General features: G+C 40.0%; 1 protein-coding gene across 1 annotated transcript; it reads left to right on the top strand.

Annotated features, from left to right (window-relative positions):
• The first annotated feature begins 319 nt into the window (after positions 1–319).
• On the top strand, positions 320–12282 carry ttpa (tocopherol (alpha) transfer protein). The gene is made up of 5 exons (XM_061084430.1): positions 320–600; positions 3019–3172; positions 8897–9090; positions 9460–9570; positions 10740–12282. The coding sequence occupies exons 1-5, from the start codon at positions 421–423 to the stop codon at positions 10965–10967; spliced, it is 867 nt and encodes a 288-aa protein (XP_060940413.1). The 5' UTR covers positions 320–420; the 3' UTR covers positions 10968–12282.
• Positions 12283–18112: the final 5830 nt, after the last annotated feature.

Raw genomic sequence — 18112 nt, 5'->3', positions numbered from 1 at the left:
GATTGGTCAAGTGACTGCTCTCCTGGGGGCTCAGTGGGTCATTGGATCACAGCTTCACATCTGTACAGCTGCTGGGAGAAACCGTTAGGAAAACAACATGTGCATCCTCCTGATAGACACATTATACTCAATACTCCAGTGAAGAACAGGTTACACACATTTGTACTTAAGTTCAGTGTATTTGAGTGAGTACTTTCATGGTAACCTACTTGATTGAGAGACGTCTCTCTCTCTCTCTCTCTCTCTCTCTCTCTCTCTCTCTCTCTCTATCTCTCTCTCTCTCTCTCTCTCCCTCCCTCTCTCTTTCTCTCTCTCACAGAAACACACACACACCCACTCTCCAGTTGCAGCCCCCGCACCCCTCGTCATCCAGCAGCTGCCCATCGGCAGCAGTGAAATGTGACCGGACCAGGTAGCGACATGAACGGGCCTCAGCTCAGTGATCTCCCGGACGCCTCGGAGCAGCTGGACCCGCATGTGAGCGGCCTGAGGCAGAGAGCCCTGCAGAGCAGCGAGCTGTCCGCCGTCAGGAGCTTCTCCCGCGGCTTCCTCCTCAAGTTCCTGCGGGCCAGAGACTTCGACGTGGAGCGCTGTCTGAAGGTACCACATCTTCATCTTCCTCAGGAGAAAGAACACTATGTGACCGTAGAGAGTCTGAGACGTTAAACAAGAACTTGAGTGTAACTTGATGACAGTTTGGGCTGTTGTTCACTGTTCAGGGAAGCGGACCACAGTCCACTGTGTGTGTGCTGTGTGGATGATCAATCACAGAGCAGCAGTTATGTGCTCACATTTTAATGTAATAACCCCAAGACACACATGACAACTCATCTTCTGCAGGCTGGACAGTTTACACTTCACACAATGTCTCAAATACTGTAAATCTCAAATATTAGTAATGTGTGTGTGTGCGTGTGTCTGTGTAACATCCATACTGCTTTACAGAATGACTGAACCTTAGAGTAGAGATGATAACATAAATAAAAAGAGAGAGCCCATGAACACTCAAACACATTCATACATGCACAGAACTGGTTAAAAGTTCTGTGCATGCAAAGTTCACTGTGACTCAATGTGAAAATAAAACAGAAATGTCTAAGATGGAAATATTTCTAAGGTGATAGAATGCTAAGTTGGTGATGTTATTAGACAGAGGTTTAGGTCAGCAACAACGATATCTCCCAGATCTTGACTTGGTCAGCTGTTAGATAAGAGACTGGGACTCCATATATGCACAAAGCTGCCTGTGAGCCTTTACATCAGATGCACCGGCTTTAGCGCCGTGGTATTTTCTTTGTTGAGTTGCTGGAAGTTTTGTAACATCCAGAGATTCATGTCCTTCAGGCAGTAGAGCAGTGGATTTAAAGTGCTGATGTTTTAGTTATAACAGTGAAATGTGGAGTGGCCGTCTGTTTGCTGAAGCATGTGAGGACTGAACAGGAGAGACTCAGTACATCATATCAAGTATAACCATGACATCATCACGTTGATTTGATCTGAAACCCTGAGTCACACAGACGTACCCAGCTCTCAACCCTGTTAAATGAAGTCTACAGTGTTGAACACTGAACTATCAACCAGTATTGTAGCCTGCTTGGCATCAGTATGGATCCTCAAGTCACTGACAACCTAAATGAGAACAACTTTGGTGCTGTGGTGAGTTCAGAATCCAGGGCGCTGCTTATCTTCTGTAAATGACTAAATGATGGTGCAAATGATGGCAAACAGTTTCCTCTATAATTTGACTGAGGTGGACTGCCCTTACAGTTGCAATGCATTCGTTTATCAGTGGTAGCTTTTTATGTTTGAAAATTTAGAAAAAAATAATTTTCACTGAAAATGTTTGCTCTTAGTGATGTAAAGATTATATCTGTAAAATCGTCTTTGACCTATATGTGTCACGTGACTATTTTGTGAGGGTAGCTAGGCACAAGTTAACGCCCTTAAAGAGGTGAAGTACAGGATTTGTGTATTTATTCACTTCAATTTGGTCAGTTTCACAGACACAGAGATAAAGAAATTTACAAAAAGTGCTTAAAGTCTTATCTTACCACTTTAGTCAAACACACTGTGACTTGTCAATGTCTACATGTGCATCATTCCATTGTAAAATGGCCATAAACTAGCTAAAGACCAAATGGTATATAAATATAACTTCATAATATAGATATATTGCACCTGCATATCGATAATAACATCTCATGAGTCAGAGCGAGGATATATTGCCGTATTAATATTTTGTCGAACCCCTAACTCTGAGCATTTTTCTTTCAACCCATTCCTCACCAGTCATCCAACACACAACAGTCATACATGCAAACAATAACTCAATTGTAAGTTGTTTATTGCCTCTGTGTACTCTCATTGACTATCAGCTACTCTAAAAACAAATGGTGTGTTTATTTGTGCAAAAGTGCACAGCTGAGACACACAGTCCAGTACTTGAATTAGCAGGCAGCCAGCAGGTGAGTAACTATTCTCTGGTAAAAGAAGTGTGACTGTGGAAAACAAATATGTCTCTAAAAAAAACCAGTGATCCAGGGGTGTATTTACAGTCTGAACATATTCCTAAAGTGCTGTGTGTAAACAGTTTTGTTAAAGCGGTGCTCCATGCAGAGTGTTCAGTTGGGAGCTCAGCAGAGAGGGTGAGGCGCTCGTCTGCATTTGAAAGCAGCTGGAGCTCAGCCATGTGGGTCAAAGCTCTGTGGCTGTAGTAAACATACACAGAGTGAAACAAACAGCTCTTTCCCTTTGCCTTCATTCCAACTGAACATTTTGAAGGAATAGTTCACCCCAAAATGAAAATTCTTGTTTTGGGTGAACTATCCCTTTGAGCTGGTAGTTTTCTTTCCCTGGGTTCCTCAGTGGCAGGGACATTTCCTCTGAGGGTTTGTCTCAGAAGCACACAGCACATGTCTTCTTTAAGGCACTGCTTCAGTTGCAGTCACAGGTCATGTAGGCACAGTAGACTCCTGTGGTTTCCCTCATGTCCCTGTACATTGCATGTGTCCTGTGCAGCTGTTACTGAACTATCAGCGGTGGCGGAGGGAGAGTCCTGAGATCAGCGGCTGTCTGTCTCCCTCCTCTGTGCTGGGCCTCCTCAGCACATCATATCACGCCGTCCTTCCACAGCGGGACCATGCAGGCAGCAGGGTGCTCATCTATAGGATCGGTCAGTACACAAAGCAGTTATGCTATTACTGTATCGAGCAAATTTGTCTTTTTAACTTTGTTTTTTTTTAGCTAAATACTTAGGTATAACAACACATTAAATATCTTCGTAACATGAGACAGAAATGAAAGAATCATTTACATTTTTAATCTGTTAAATGTCTGTCCTGGTTTTCAAAAATATTTGCAATATGACAAATACATTATGTTTATTGTGGCTGCTTCACAATAAAATAATCCCTGTGTTTTTTCTGTTAAATTCTTTTGATTTGAAGCAACAGCAGTTGGAGGATTTATTTACACAAATAAATGGTAAACGGTTTGTATTTTTAAAGTACTTTTCTAGTCTTGATGACCACTCAAAGCACTTTATAGTACAGTTTGCAATTTACCCATTAAAACACACACTCATACAGTACATCTATTAGCAGCACTTTTTTTTCTTAGATGGGAAAAAGGTAATAAGCTCAAGGGTTGAAGAAGATGGTACAAGTTTGTTTAGGTGAAGTTCAAATCTTGTCAGTTCAACGTCAGTAAAAAGCGTCTCCACTAGAGCATGGTCCAAAGAGGTTGAGTTTAGTGCCTCTGTGAGTCACTTGTTTTGGGTGTAACATGAAGAGGAAGCGCTGTCAGTTAATTTGTACAAGCAGAGTGTTTCTGCGATATGATGAATCATATACTTCTGGAATACATGCAGCACTGAACTAAGACCAGGTGTTTGTTGCGTCAACGCTTTCTGCTGCTTCAAGATAGCACTGCACCAACAATGCACCTGACCACACCTTACCTTAAGACCAAAACATCCCTGGCTGCTCAGATGGGTGCAATTGCAATTCATACAATATGAGCACTGGACACGAAAATAACCACTGATCTGGAAATATAGTTAAGACATTTGTGTTGTAAAGTTATGTTGAAAATCCCATGTCTGTCAAACACAAGTACAAACATCATTGCTGAAAAAATGCAGCCCAGAAATCAATCAATCTATCAAATTTGATTTGCTTGCTGTGCAGGTTACTATAATGAACCATTCAATTTGGTTGAATGTATCATTTAATAACAAGTTATCTCAAAATAAGGTATTACATGAAAGATGTATTCAGCTGTTTTTAAATGGTGTAGTTTAGCATTTGTATGTCACAGGGGAGGGATTGGTGGAAGCAACAAAACCATAAAACCAAATGGTGTAAACTAAAGGAGTAAAAATAACTTCTCCATGTAGTCATGTCTTAAGGCCGGCGCATGCTTCTGCGTCGTCAGGGGCCCGCAGGCACGCAGCTGTAACGCAGGACTCGTTGTCATTCATGGTTCTCCAACCGTTGCGCGTGTTGCCATGCAATTCCCCGCCAGAACACTAGGCGCAGTAATGTTTTTTGTCGAAGTCGGCTCTTCTTCGTGTGTTGCACGAAGAAGAGCGATTTATTTACATCGCCACGGCGGCTCCTCAGAGCCTTTTTCTGGCGGAAAAATCCGCCGGTTAGTGACGGGTTATACTAGTGGACATAGTGTCGGATCTCTTCTGCCAAGTGCTCTTCTATCTGGTCCATATTCGTTCTTCTAAATCTTCCGTGGTTTCCGGGCATGAACCGGAAATGCGACTCCGGAAATGATGTAGTCAGCAGACCAATCACAGCCCTCGCGGCCGGGTGACGCTTGCGGGGCTTTGCCGTCTAGTTAGAAAAATTGGCCGACGCACGTAAGGACGTAGGAAGGGCCATGAGGGGCCCGGAAGGGCTCTTGCGTCTCCGTTCCCGTGAAAACGCAGAAGCATGCGCCGGCCTTTATGGTGCATGTAGTGACAAACACAGAGGCAGTTCCCTTTGCAACTCTGCACATATGCGGTAACATGCAGAGAAAAACCACAAGACCTTCACAGGGTTCCTATTTGAGGAATTATACACTTACAAATGTCAGAGCCAGAATGAAGGCAGACATGTCACTTAGTTTGTGGATGACTCAGATTAATATGGTGTCCCTACTCTGTGACAATGATACTGTGCCTTGTAGATCACTTCTAAAATAAAAAAAGTTATTTGTGCGATTGCTCCTAAAAATATGAAGGTCATTTCTGGTAAGAATAGATCTCAATGGAGAATTGCCACGTTGCTCAGAAGAGAAAAAAGAGAGATGAACATTGGTGGCCTCCATGCTCATTATGAAATCTATGAAACTTCACATTTATCATCATAAACTTAGAAACGCAAGGTAGGCTTTCTTCTCTGACATCATCACCAAAAACAATTATAATGCTGGTGCCTTGTTTGCTACCGTTGACCGGCTAACAAACCCTCCTGTGTCAGTTACTTCTGAACTTCTATCCACCAGAACCTGCAATGATTTTGCCTCCTTGTTCATTGACAAAATGCAGAAAATTAGACAAGCAGTCAGTGCCTCCATATCAAAGTGCAAGGTAAATAATTGTCCTGTCAGGTCTTCGATCACACCACAGCACTGAGACTGCTATTGTCAAGGTCTTAAATGACAACCGCATAAACACAGATATGAACATTGTCTCAGTCTCAGTATTACTGGATCTCAGTGCTGCATTCATCCCAGTGGACCCCAGTCTAGACCGACTGAAAAACTGGGTAGGACTATCTGGCACAGGCCCACAAATCAAAGTCAGCTTGAATCTGTGAAGTTAAAAACCACAAACCAAGCCAGAGATCTTGGTGTAGTCATTGACTTAGACCTTAACTTTAACAGCCATGTTAATACAATTACAGAGTCATCGTATAACCACCTTAAGAACATATCATGGATTATATGACTTACTGTATGTATTAGCAGAATATTGAAGAACTTGGCCATGCATTTATCTTCAGCTGACTTGACCAGAGTGAAGCTGTGTTTACAGGTCTCTCTAAAAAAAAAACATTAGAAAGCTGCAGCCAATTGAAAATCATGTTGCTCTAGTCCTCACTAACACCAAGAGAGTGGATCATATCACTCCAGGTTTGAGAGTGTCCTGTGTTGCTTTTACAATTTCACATGAAGCCTTTTTATATTTTATGTAAAGCCCTTTAAATTGCTTGTTGTTGAAATGTGCAATACCAATAAACCTGCCTTGCCTTACACATAAGAAAATGTGTGATAGAGATGAAGGGAGCAGCACTGACAATTTTAATGTTAAAATAATTTTAAAAAATAGTAGAATATGTGAGAAGGCACATTGTATAACTAGCAGTCTTGGTGCAATCATAGTCAACGATCAAGGTCACATGGCCTTGTGTTGTTTTGAACAAAATATTTCATCAATGCCAAAAGGGAAATCATTACATGTGGCACAACCCTTTACTTAGACTCAAGGAGTTTTGCCTTTTAAATGTGATATCTGCGCAATGCCTTGAGGGAATTCTTTCACATTTGGCACAAGCATTCATTTGAACTTGGTTTTCAATTCGGTAGCCAAAGGTCAAGGCATGTTTCTGTTATTCTTGAACATGATATTTTAAGGTCAGCTTAAGGGAATGTCTTCAAATTTGGCACAAACTTTCACTTGGACTCAAAGATGCACCTCACGTCCCTGTGAATGTGATATATCAACATTGCTTGGGGGGAATTTCATGACATCTGGTCACGGATTCTTGACAAAACAGGATCCAATATTGAAAAAAATAAAACCTTATGCTCAGACAGATTAAACTGTATACAAGGCTACTGAGCTATGCTTTGATACAACCTCCCAACTTTTTGCTTTTTTGCTTTTTGCCTTGCCATCACTTATTTTGTGTCATCAACACCATCAGACACCAAATACATTTTCACTCTCATTATACTTAGCAAAGGTATAACAAAAACAAACTTTCACCAGGAATGACAGAAGAAAACTACTTTCAATATGTGTATATTTTTAAATTATAAAGATTTCCGTGAGACAGATTACATGTGTCAATGTGCCTTCAACATTATGTGTGTTTAAGCCCCACAAATCAAATGGAGTTCATGTAGAAGCCATTTTCTTTCAGCTTGATGCTAGATACTAACAGAACCTACTTCTAAACAATGTCCTCTGAAACTGGAAGACGGTGTTGAGATATCATGGTTGTGACACAGGAAATATTTACATTAAGATTTGAAATCTTCTAAAACTATAAACTTCCTTCAGAGTGACTGCTGCCCCTAATATTGCACGATTTTAGTATATTTTTTTGAATGTCTGACGGTTTCAAAAAAAAGTGGGGACACAACTTTGAAACCTTATGTCCAATGTCTCAAGAATCAGTGTGGTACAATGGTACAACAAAGTATGTAGAAATATGTACACAGAAACTGCACAGGTCGATGGAGACATACAAAGCATTGTGGCAATTCTAGTTCATTTGTGTACTGTATGCAATGTTAACTATCACATCAATGCAATTCCATACTACAGTGACAGATACAAGTGAGTCACACCCACATTTTAAATTCACCATCACACTCAAAACTGTGCATCTATGGGCGTGATTCATGTGTTTTGTTGCCCAATTCATTACAGTTTTCAATTTAACAGTCCCAGTCTGCAGCTCTCTTCTAAATAGCTTTCTCTTAGCTGAACTCTGTATTTAATATTACCCCCCCCCCTCCCCACATGCTGCATCTCCCTTCTCTCCTTGAAAGTTGAATAGGAACTGATTTCAAGTTTATCAATTTGTTCAGGCCATCCCTCAGAATCGTATTCGTCAAGGCCTCACGTGTCTGTGCCACTCACCTCATTCAGTTTCAGTCAGTTTTTAAATACAAAACAACTCAACTGTATTATCTAATGCAAAACACACACAGTTTTGTTTCAATTCAAGTTTCCCACCAAATCTCCATTTGTGTACTGTGAAAAATTTACTTAGTATTTTTGTATATTTGCAATGGCTCAAACTACTAAGTGGATATGTAATTGGTCATTATTTTACTTTCATATCCCCAGACCTTAGCACTCATCAATCTCATTTTTAGGAAAGGTGAAAAAGCTTGCTGATTAATTCTGTTAGCTGCTCAGTTCCAAACAGCACACAACATAGTTAGCAAGGAGCTGGTGAGCATGATGGAGGATTAAGCAGCTGAAGAGTATTTCCCTCGGGAGGGGGTAGAGTCCAAAATGCTTCTGGATTGACATGAATTTCATAGACATCCAGGAGAAATGATCAAATGTTTTGTCTTCTGACCTCACACCTAAGGCCATTAAGGGCAGCTGTGGCTAGAAGGTAAAGCCGGTTGTCCACAAACCATAGGGTCGTCGGTCCGATCCCGGGTAAGACACTGAACCCTAAATTGCCCTGTGATGGCTTGGCCGGCGTGTGTGATAAAGAAAGTGCTGCACATACAGTATTTGCACTGTATGAATGTTATGGGAATAGGTGAATGACAAAAACTGTCCTGTAAAGTGCTTTTTCTCATCATCAAGACCAGATAAGTACTGTATAAATAAAGACAATTTACCATTTAACACCATCATTAGATCAAAATTTAATTAATTAATTAAAACTAATGGCATCACCCCCATCCTCAGAAGCATTCTGTGTAGTGCTGATTAGCAATATGCAAACATACCAAGATGATTGTTTTACCCCACAAATCCTATATATCTTGTGTAGGTGCTGTGGACAATGACAGTTGTGAGACTCTGTCTTTAGCTAACAGCTTAAAGCTACAGTATGATAAGCTAGAGTAATTTCACAAATAATCTTGTTCCGTCTGTCCGTCTGCTTCTCTGTCTCTGTATGCCTGTCTGTCTGTCTGTCTGCAGGGCAGTGGAACCCCAAAGACTGGTCGGCCTTCCAGGTGTTCCAGGTCAGCCTGATGACATCAGAGATCATCTGCATGGAGACACAGACGCAGAGGCGGGGTCTGAAGGTTATATTTGACCTACAGGGGTGGTGTTTAGGCCATGCCATGCAGATTAACCCTTCCATCGCCAAAAAGATATCCTCTGTCCTATCGGTAGGCCTCTAACTCCTCACCTGCTTTAATACTTTGCGTCACATGTGTCTTTGACCAATTAAAGGACTAAATTGAAGATCTTCAGCCCTTGGACAATTACATTTTGATATGTTGCACCACAGGATATTTCAATGATAAATTGATTGGCCAATTTGCTTAACTTAATATGTCTGCTTAAGATCATCAGGCAGTTTGAGTTATTGTCTTTCATTGTCTTGTGTGATTAATCTGAAAAAACATTATTCATCATTTCATGTTGTTTTACAATTTAACTGATTGACTGATTTGATCAAGTTGTCAGATTGCTTAACATTGTTTTTACATCTTTGTTTGTATGTGTGTGTGGGGGTGGGGGTTGTTTGTCATCAGGAATCGTTTCCATTGAAAGTCAGAGGAATTCATCTGGTCAATGAGCCAATGTTCTTTTGGACGGTCTTTGCCATTATTCGTCCCTTCCTGCCAGATAAGATCAAACAAAGGGTTAGCCCTATTATTCTAATATCTGTTTCTTTTCTCAGGCTATATCCATACCACTACAAAAAAGGTGTTTTCACTCTAAAACAATCTCTGTCCATGCAAGTCTTTTGGCTCAGTAACAGTTTTAATCCCCTGTCTTGTATTTGATTAGCATTGTTGTGTTCTACACTGGTAGCTGAGACTAATACTTTGGTTGTTACTGTTAAGGCGTGTTCGTTTATCCTTTAAGAGAAGAGGAGCCGAACTCGGTTTGATCAATCTAGTATTTATTTAGGAGGCAATGAACAGGTTATGGATCAGCAAAGCAATGGGCTTCCAGTACGTTAGTCGTATTAGAGCGCCCCGAACATCCGGCGTCTGTCCATTTTATAACAGTAGATCTTCGTTCCTCCCTCCTCGGAAGTGCGAAGGCGTAATCCATCCTCCTGGCTTTTGGAATACGGAAGTAGACAGGGAGTCACTCCCAATGACTCTATAGTTGCTCGGCAACCGGTTTACTTCATGAAAGGCCTTGACTCAGCAGATGCCATGACGGGCAAAACTGTTGTCCAGCAAAGCGAAGAATATTATGTTTCAGCTATATCAAAACAAATCTGACTGTGTAAACATTCGGATCCTCGAAACTAAACAATGTCACAAAATGAAGTCAACAAAGTCACTCTGTCCGACCTCCAGAACTTATCAGACCATCGTTGTGACACACACACATTTCTAATTTGTAGATTAAACATTAGGAAGGAAAAGGTTATTATTAAATAATTTGTACAAGGCATAATATCTAGCTAAAACTACTCATAAATTTATTGTTAAGAGTACAAATATAATTTGAAATGCTTCTATCTTTATTTGTTTAGAATTCTGTCAGCACAGACTACAGTTAAACATTTGAAATCCTAACATTACCTTCCTGGACAGGGTAATTTTTTTGTAGCCTGATAAATTAGGGAAGGCTATGCTGTGCCTGAAATGAACCAATCAGCAAGCTGTTCAGTTTTTGTGGCCAGCAGCGTTTTCAAACTTCTCGGCTCGACAACGCGTATCTGAAGCAGAGATTATGCATTCTCAAACAAAAATGTAGTAGTAGGGATGTAGCCTCAGACTCTGACCTTAGACTCCATTTAACATACATATACAGTAAAAATGTCTTAAAGCCAACTAACGTCTCTCTCTAGATCCATATGCATGGTGCCAATTTCCAAGACAGTTTAAGTGACTTCTTCTCACCGGCCGTCCTACCTCCAGAATACGGAGGGGAGGGGCCTGAAATAGAGGAGGTGTGTCGAGACTGGACCAATCATCTGCTTCAATCAGAGGAGCTCCTGCAGCAGATTGCCGCCCATCCAACAGCTGATATCGCCATGAATCAAGAAGACTTGAATGAACAATTGTCAGAGGGATGACCTTTGGAGTTAAGTCCTCTCGACCATGGTTGTTGGAAGACCACTGGAAGACATTTTTGAGGTGCTTAAGTCTCAAGTACAAACTATGTAATTTGTTTGCTCTGTTTAGAGAGCTGGAAAGATGTCGATCAGATGGAATTTAAATCCTTCGCAGTCTACAAGGGCCAAACCGAAAAGGGGTTGACATCGTCATAGATTGAATCCTCTGAAGGATTCAGCCCCTGAATTGGGATATAGTTTTGGTCTTTTATCTTGTCATCAAAACGTTCCACCATACTACACCCACTGTTATTGTACATACTCTATTTTGGACATGCATAGCAATAATTTCTAAACACATGCGTAGCCAATGCTCCAAACAAACACATGATGTGTGTGGCAGCCATCCAAAAAGATTCTCCAACCGTACATGAGTGTTGCTAGATGTTACTGTGTGGATGTACTATTTAACAATTCAAACATTGCTTATTTTTTTAAGTACGTTTTTTAGTCATTTATGACATGATATTCTGGCCTTTTTATGAAACAATTCTGTAATTGAAGAATTTTATCAGTAATATATTCATTAGGAGTAGGTGATTGTAGGTATCTTTATTCATTGTACACAATTATGGGCAGTATTTATGATACAGGTATTTAAAATACGTATTTGAAATACAAAATAGTATTTTGTAATTTGTATGTGATAGGTTTGATGAAAATTGAATCATATTTTGTATCTAAATACTGTTATGCATTTTTTTAGTTTAAAAATACTTTCTGTGAGATGTGTGTGCGATGACATCATAAAAATGAAAATCAAAGCATGCAGCCTCTAATTGGTGTCTACTCAGGTATTTGCCCAGGCCTTACTGAGATCAGAAAATTGAGGTTTAGAAAATTGAATAAGACCCATAAGGACAGAAATGCGTTGGTTGATACCTCTCCATCGATTGTTAGCATAAATTGTTACGATTCTTAACAGTTCCTATGGTTTGGTGTTTGCTTCAGTGTCTAAATCAAATATGCGCATTGTTCTAGCAAACAATTAAACCCAAGTTACTTTAGCAGCCCTCACAGTTAATGTTCGCTTGCTACTTTCAGCCTATGCTAAGTTTATGTCGGTTGTGGATGGGGAAGAAACTACAAAGCGTTTCAGAGTTGTTGTACATTACTTTATAATGCCACGAGATAGTTTAACTTAGTAAATACACATGTGTTTGTGCCTTATTGTCATTAACAAGGTGGTGCTGTTCTTTTCCATTTTATATATTTGTATTCTTGAAATTAGGTATTTTACTATTTTTTTAATAAAAATGTCCCTGTGTGTATCAGATGTAAAGCTGCAAGCATTTGTTTCCTGAAAACAGTGGCCTGCCAAAACAATGAACTAAAATAGGTTAATATATTAAGAGTTTAAATTTCAAATATCACTTCAGTCATAATTTGATATATATTTTATGTAAATTGTTACTTGTACTTGTCATTTTATTTTTACTCCTACTTAACCTTTTTTCATGGGAATGACAATGTTTTATTCCGCTTTATTAACAACAGCAATTTACAAATGAAGGAATTGGCTTTACTGCAGCTAGCTACAACATTCAAATACATCCTATATATTTCTCCTCAAAAATTATATTAATAATGGAACTCTGACATCACCCATTTTGGCTACATAGGACTTTTACTGTTTTTCTAGTAATGCTCACACCATTTTCTTTTTATATTTTTATATTGCTACTTAGATGAGTAAAATATAATATGAAGTAATCAATATGAAAAAAGCTAATGCACTTTTTAGTTTACTTTTCTGACCCGTTGAAGTCTGTACAGACCTTTGATCAGTGTCAGCAGGTCGGTAAACATGTCCATTGGCTTCCTCAGTCTATTAAACATTATCTACTCCACAACACTGCAGAACCCCTCCTCCTCCTGGCAAAAATCCACAATGGAAGAACATTTCACTTTTAACTGAAGAGAAATGCACAGTACAAGCCTTTTTCTGTTCACATGATGACAGATCTCTTATAAACAGCTAAATATCTCTTTAATTGTGCTGTATTGCAGGCCGTATTGCAGGCCATGCACTTGAGCCTTCGAGCCTTTGGCTGTTGTCACTTGGTTTATTGGTCAACTCTGTGGACACCCTGTTGTAACTGCCACAAAAGGAAGTTATAGTTTGTGTGCAGTGTGACGTCACTGATAAAGACTGGTAATGTCTTACTTACAGAGGGTTCCTTTAACAATACTATGAATTAAAAAAATAATGACACATGCACTAATGCAAACCCAATTTGACTCCATCAGGTGTCAGCTGTAGAAACACATCTTCCTTCGTGCTGAATATATATATTTTTATATGGTCCATTTTTTATTTTACTCACTATACTGACCTGTGCAAACTTATTCACTGATTATTCACAATCTCAGGAAATATCCCGATATGACCTTTGGACCTGAAGCACGTGATCTTCACATGCATGAAGTTAAAGATATAATATATCATATATAATATATATATAATATATACCATTCCAGTGTGAATTTGGGATAGCAGTCTTGTGTGTTTTTATATACATTTCACATTGTCAATAGCCTGTGTGTTTTGGTTGTTGTGTACATTTAAGTTATTTAAGATGTTTGATTTGTCAACAGTTGTCTGTTGTGAGGCAAACTGACTTGATGAAATCTACAGGTTGATCAACAGTTTCCTGAATTATTTCCAAAGCTGTTCCTCTTTAAGAAACACACAAGTGATGCACACACACACACACACTGTTCACTCAAAACCAGACATGGTACATTTTATGGATGGATAGATTGATAGATAGATAGATTTCCCAATGGTAAAAAAGGTCAAACATCCCATAGCTCACACAGAGGCACACAAATGAGGCAAAGATGATAATTTATCAAATAAATCAATACTAAGAAGGTTGCAATGATAAAAGCCCTAAAAAAAACACTGCAGCAAGATGAGCCGTATGTTGTGGCTGCTCCTCTGACTTGCACTTTATTCTTTGTGTATTTCTCCCCCACAATCCCTGGTCCGAGCCGTTCTTATCAGTCTGTCCAGCTCCTTGGTTTCCCTGTCTGTTGTTTTCCCTCCCCACCAGACAGCCGTGTCAAACAGGACACTTGCCAACACTGACTCAGTACAGACATCAAATGACCTCAGCCTCCTTAGGAAGAAGAGCCTGCTCTGCCCCCTTCGGTAGAGGGCATTTGTATTACCACACCAGTCCAGTTTGTGGTCAGGGTGCACACCTAAGTATTTATAAGTGTGTGTCTTATCAATAACACCACTGCCTACCACTGGTTTACACCCAGCAGGTGAATGTTAGCGTGTTTACTACACACTTCTGAATGTAGGATGCATGTGTAGGGTGATACAGTTAGGTTGCATGTACTTGTGTATGTGTGTGTGACTATGTGTATTGTGATACATGTAGGTTCTATGTATTTGTATGTATGTGTATTCTGATACTTGTTCTATGACGCATTGGCCTGGAGCCCAAGGCAAGTTTCCCTATCGGTACATAAAGTATTCCTTACCTTATCTCCCATAGTCTTTTGTAGCTTTTAAAGGCGTAGATCAGGAATCATTTCAAAGCAGTTCATCTTTATTCAGTATGTGATAGCAGGTTCAGAGAGACCTTCAAACATAAGCAAGACATGATGTGGGCTTACCATATTCATGGATTTTAATGCAAGGGTCCCAGAAATTAATTATAAGATATACTGACACATGATTCAAGCACCGAGTGTCTGTTTCAATGTGCTGCTTTTTGAGCTGTTAATCATTCGCCATAGAATAAGAAATTTCACATGATCCTCACTGCAGATGGAACATGTGAGAGCAACACATGCACTTTAACACCATCTGCTGTAGATTTGGAGAATTAACATGACCCTGAATGAGGCCCTATGTTTCTGTAACAGTGCAGCTGAAACTGCACAATAAGGTATAAACATGCAGCTTGACCATAAAAAGCATGAATAAACCATATGGTCATGTATGAACTGAAGATTCCAAGCAGGTACAGCATACAGGTTTAACTAATTTGTAAGTTGCTAAGTGAAATTTGTTACGGTCATGTAAAATAATGTTACTTGCAGTTAACAGAACAAATAAGTTCTAAGTTGAATAACGTCAAAGTGTATCTCCAAAAATAATTTTTATCGGCTTTGACATTTTTAGCTTAACTTGTTTAATACAGTGTAATCACATTTGCGAGAACATTTACACCTTGTTGAACTGTCTGTTCCAGGTTTGTCCCCAGTGACAAGACTGAGAACGACATCAGGTGCCCTTAGGCTGTTGTTTGCTATCATTTTCCCACAGCGTCCAGATGAAGGCAGGGTTCTGTACGTGAAGGCAGCAGGTGTTTGAGGCCCACTATGAGAAGCTGTCCACATCCATCTCCCTGCTGGCCGCACCCTCTCTGTCAGTATAGCTGCATTCATTACAGTAAAGCTGAAAGCAGAGATCTTAACTGGTCAATTTTACATATAATGTAAAGTACTGAACTAATGCCATCACTGTATCATACAAAGTGCAATATATAGATGGTATTTCCCCCCCTCTGTTGACCAGAGAAAAGCCAGAGGATATAGTTACCCTGGTACTGGAGCTGCTGCTGAAACTACAGTCTGAGGATTAATTGGGTAAGAGAACAGGTAATTATGAAAGAGAAGCTCTGCCAGCAGAGGACAATAGAGAGCTGCCGGAAAAAAGTGAATGACGTGACTCAGTCTTGGCTGCAAAGTCAGCACATCAGAAATCTAACCCGGAGTACACATGTGCAGATCACATCCCAAATATTTTCTCACTGATAAAACAAACTAAAATGTATCAGTTACTTTCACTCAACGCTTTGCACAGATGAAAACACATAGCCATAAATCTCCATTTGATAAATACAATGGCCCACAAGCACACTTATTTAACAGGGGGTGTGACAGGGGGTGTATCCCTGTTATTGTAATTCAGAGCATTTACTTATCCCCATAAGACATAAACCCAGAAACATTTCCCCCTCACCCTCCATATCACTGTGGAAAGTTGTCACTCTGCCCTTTGCTCTCCAGACACTGTACCCAGGCCTTATCTTTAACCCAGCAGATAGTGTACTGTACAGGTTGTGTGAATATCTTAGGTATTATATCATCACTCATAGGGCCCTCGTGTTAGCTCGTCTTGCTTTGAGTGCCAACTGAAGACTGAGACTCTGAGTCAGACTGATGTGCATTAACACCCCCATCATGATAAGGATGTAATTCAAAGTGCTGTTTCATCATGAGCCTCCTTTAGCCCCTGAACTTTGCCAGTGAGAGATAAACAACATTCTTCCAAAAGAAAATGTTTGTCTGGTATTTTGATGGCGGTGAACGGCTCTGTCTAACTCATGACAAAATCATCCGTCAAAGTGTTCACTCAGAATATCTGTATTTATTTGCAGTGGAAAAATCAAAATCTGTATGGAAACAACTGTGGCCCCTGCTATTCTCCTCTCCACAAGTAGCCAATTATGTTGGAAACACTGAGCCAATTGTCCAACCTGTTTTCTTCACCATTATATGTATTGTTAATTTGCATTTGCTAAACATACCACAGCCACCTTTACTGTGAAGATTTTTCATTAATTTCAACTTCGAAGATGGTTGAAACGAATGGAAAAATATATATTTCTATAACACTGATATTCAAGACTTGATAAACTAAAATACTGTACCTTTAGTCGTGATTTGTCATTTTAACAAACTCACAGAAAGCCACCAAACAACCCAACAACTGTTATCAGATTATGATACAAGTAATTCAGGTGTTAAATGCTGATTGGTACACAGGGGTATGTGAAAACACCCTTTTTTCCCTCCCAGCTTCAAAACAAAGAAAAGAGCGGGGGGGGGGGGGGCACACACAAACCCAGCAAACACACATTCATCATGCAAATTCCATTCTATTCAGGTGATTAGATCACTGCTCACACCCAAGCTTTTGCTATACGCAATGATTGGGTCAACATACACAGTAGGTGAGAACAACTGTACTCAAATGGTCCCCCTCCCCCGAGTTACTCTATGAACTCAACAATTGGGAGGAGACCAAATGGTAGGTTCTCTGCATGAGACTGTGTGGATAGTGTTGCAGTGGTTACAGGAGGGCAGGGCCTTCAACACACACATTTTTATAAAATGCTAAAAGATGTGAGTACTGTGACCTGGATAGTCACCATTCTTACAACAGGATAAACATGATCTGTTTAGAAATCCACCCAGACAATGTGGTGTTAACTCATACCAACCAATGGTCCGGAGTGGGGATGCACGACTGTTACAGGCTGTTCCCATCAAATAGTAGTGTACAAGGTTAGAAATACATGCATTTGGGTATTAGCTTTGGTTGGATACGTTCAGGAATCATTTTTGTGACTGAACAAGACAAGTAATGGAAAATCCATTGAGCTACTCAAATGGGGGTTCCGTTTCAAATCAACTGAAGCCCAGCTAACACCTCACTGTCGTCTGGAGCTAGTTAACACTGACAGACACTGATCATATGTGATCAAAGAAATTTTTTTCTTATGTCTCCGTAAAAGAAAAATGCCTGTGCCTCATCTCTGCAAACATAAGCAGTAATATAGGGAGAAATTATGAATCTGATTAGCAAATCACCTAATTGGAGATTATTGAAGCCAATTGCATGTATATTTTGGCCACAGGCTTATCATTACAAAAAGACGGGTCTTAATCCCATGTGTTGAAGGTCTCTGGCCACATTCACAAACGCAAAATACTGAAGACTGAACCCGTTTGTGAGTGGACCTCTGCATGAGTATGGGAAAGTGCATATGTTATAATTGGGCTGGTCTCATTCATTTCCCACAACAACGTTTCAAAATAAAATAAAAATGACTTACAACCCTACATAAGGTCATGCATACTATATAGTCTACTGTCTTATCTCTTTTACCCGTGGTTGTACCATGTTGAAATAATAAGGATGAGTGGCGCTGGGGGGAGGGAAACCTCGCGGCTCTACCATCTTGCCACGTTCCAGAGGCGCGAGGGGGGCGGAGACCAGAGAGAAGACTATCCACACAGTTCAATAAGCCCGACGCCTCTCGAATGTCATTGGTCATATGTGCTTCTCTGCCCCG

This window comes from Limanda limanda, chromosome 13 (genome assembly GCF_963576545.1).
Source record: "Limanda limanda chromosome 13, fLimLim1.1, whole genome shotgun sequence".
Classification (NCBI taxonomy): domain Eukaryota; kingdom Metazoa; phylum Chordata; class Actinopteri; order Pleuronectiformes; family Pleuronectidae; genus Limanda; species Limanda limanda.
This window is presented reverse-complemented; position numbering and strand designations above follow the sequence as displayed.

Coding starts and splice junctions, on each gene's coding strand:
- ttpa (XM_061084430.1), top strand. CDS start 421: ATGAACGGGCCTCAGCTCAGTGATCTCCCGGACGCCTCGGAGCAGCTG. Junction 3,173..8,896: donor GGTGCTCATCTATAGGATCG/GTCAGTACACAA, acceptor GTCTGTCTGCAG/GGCAGTGGAACCCCAAAGAC. Junction 9,091..9,459: donor AGATATCCTCTGTCCTATCG/GTAGGCCTCTAA, acceptor GTTTGTCATCAG/GAATCGTTTCCATTGAAAGT.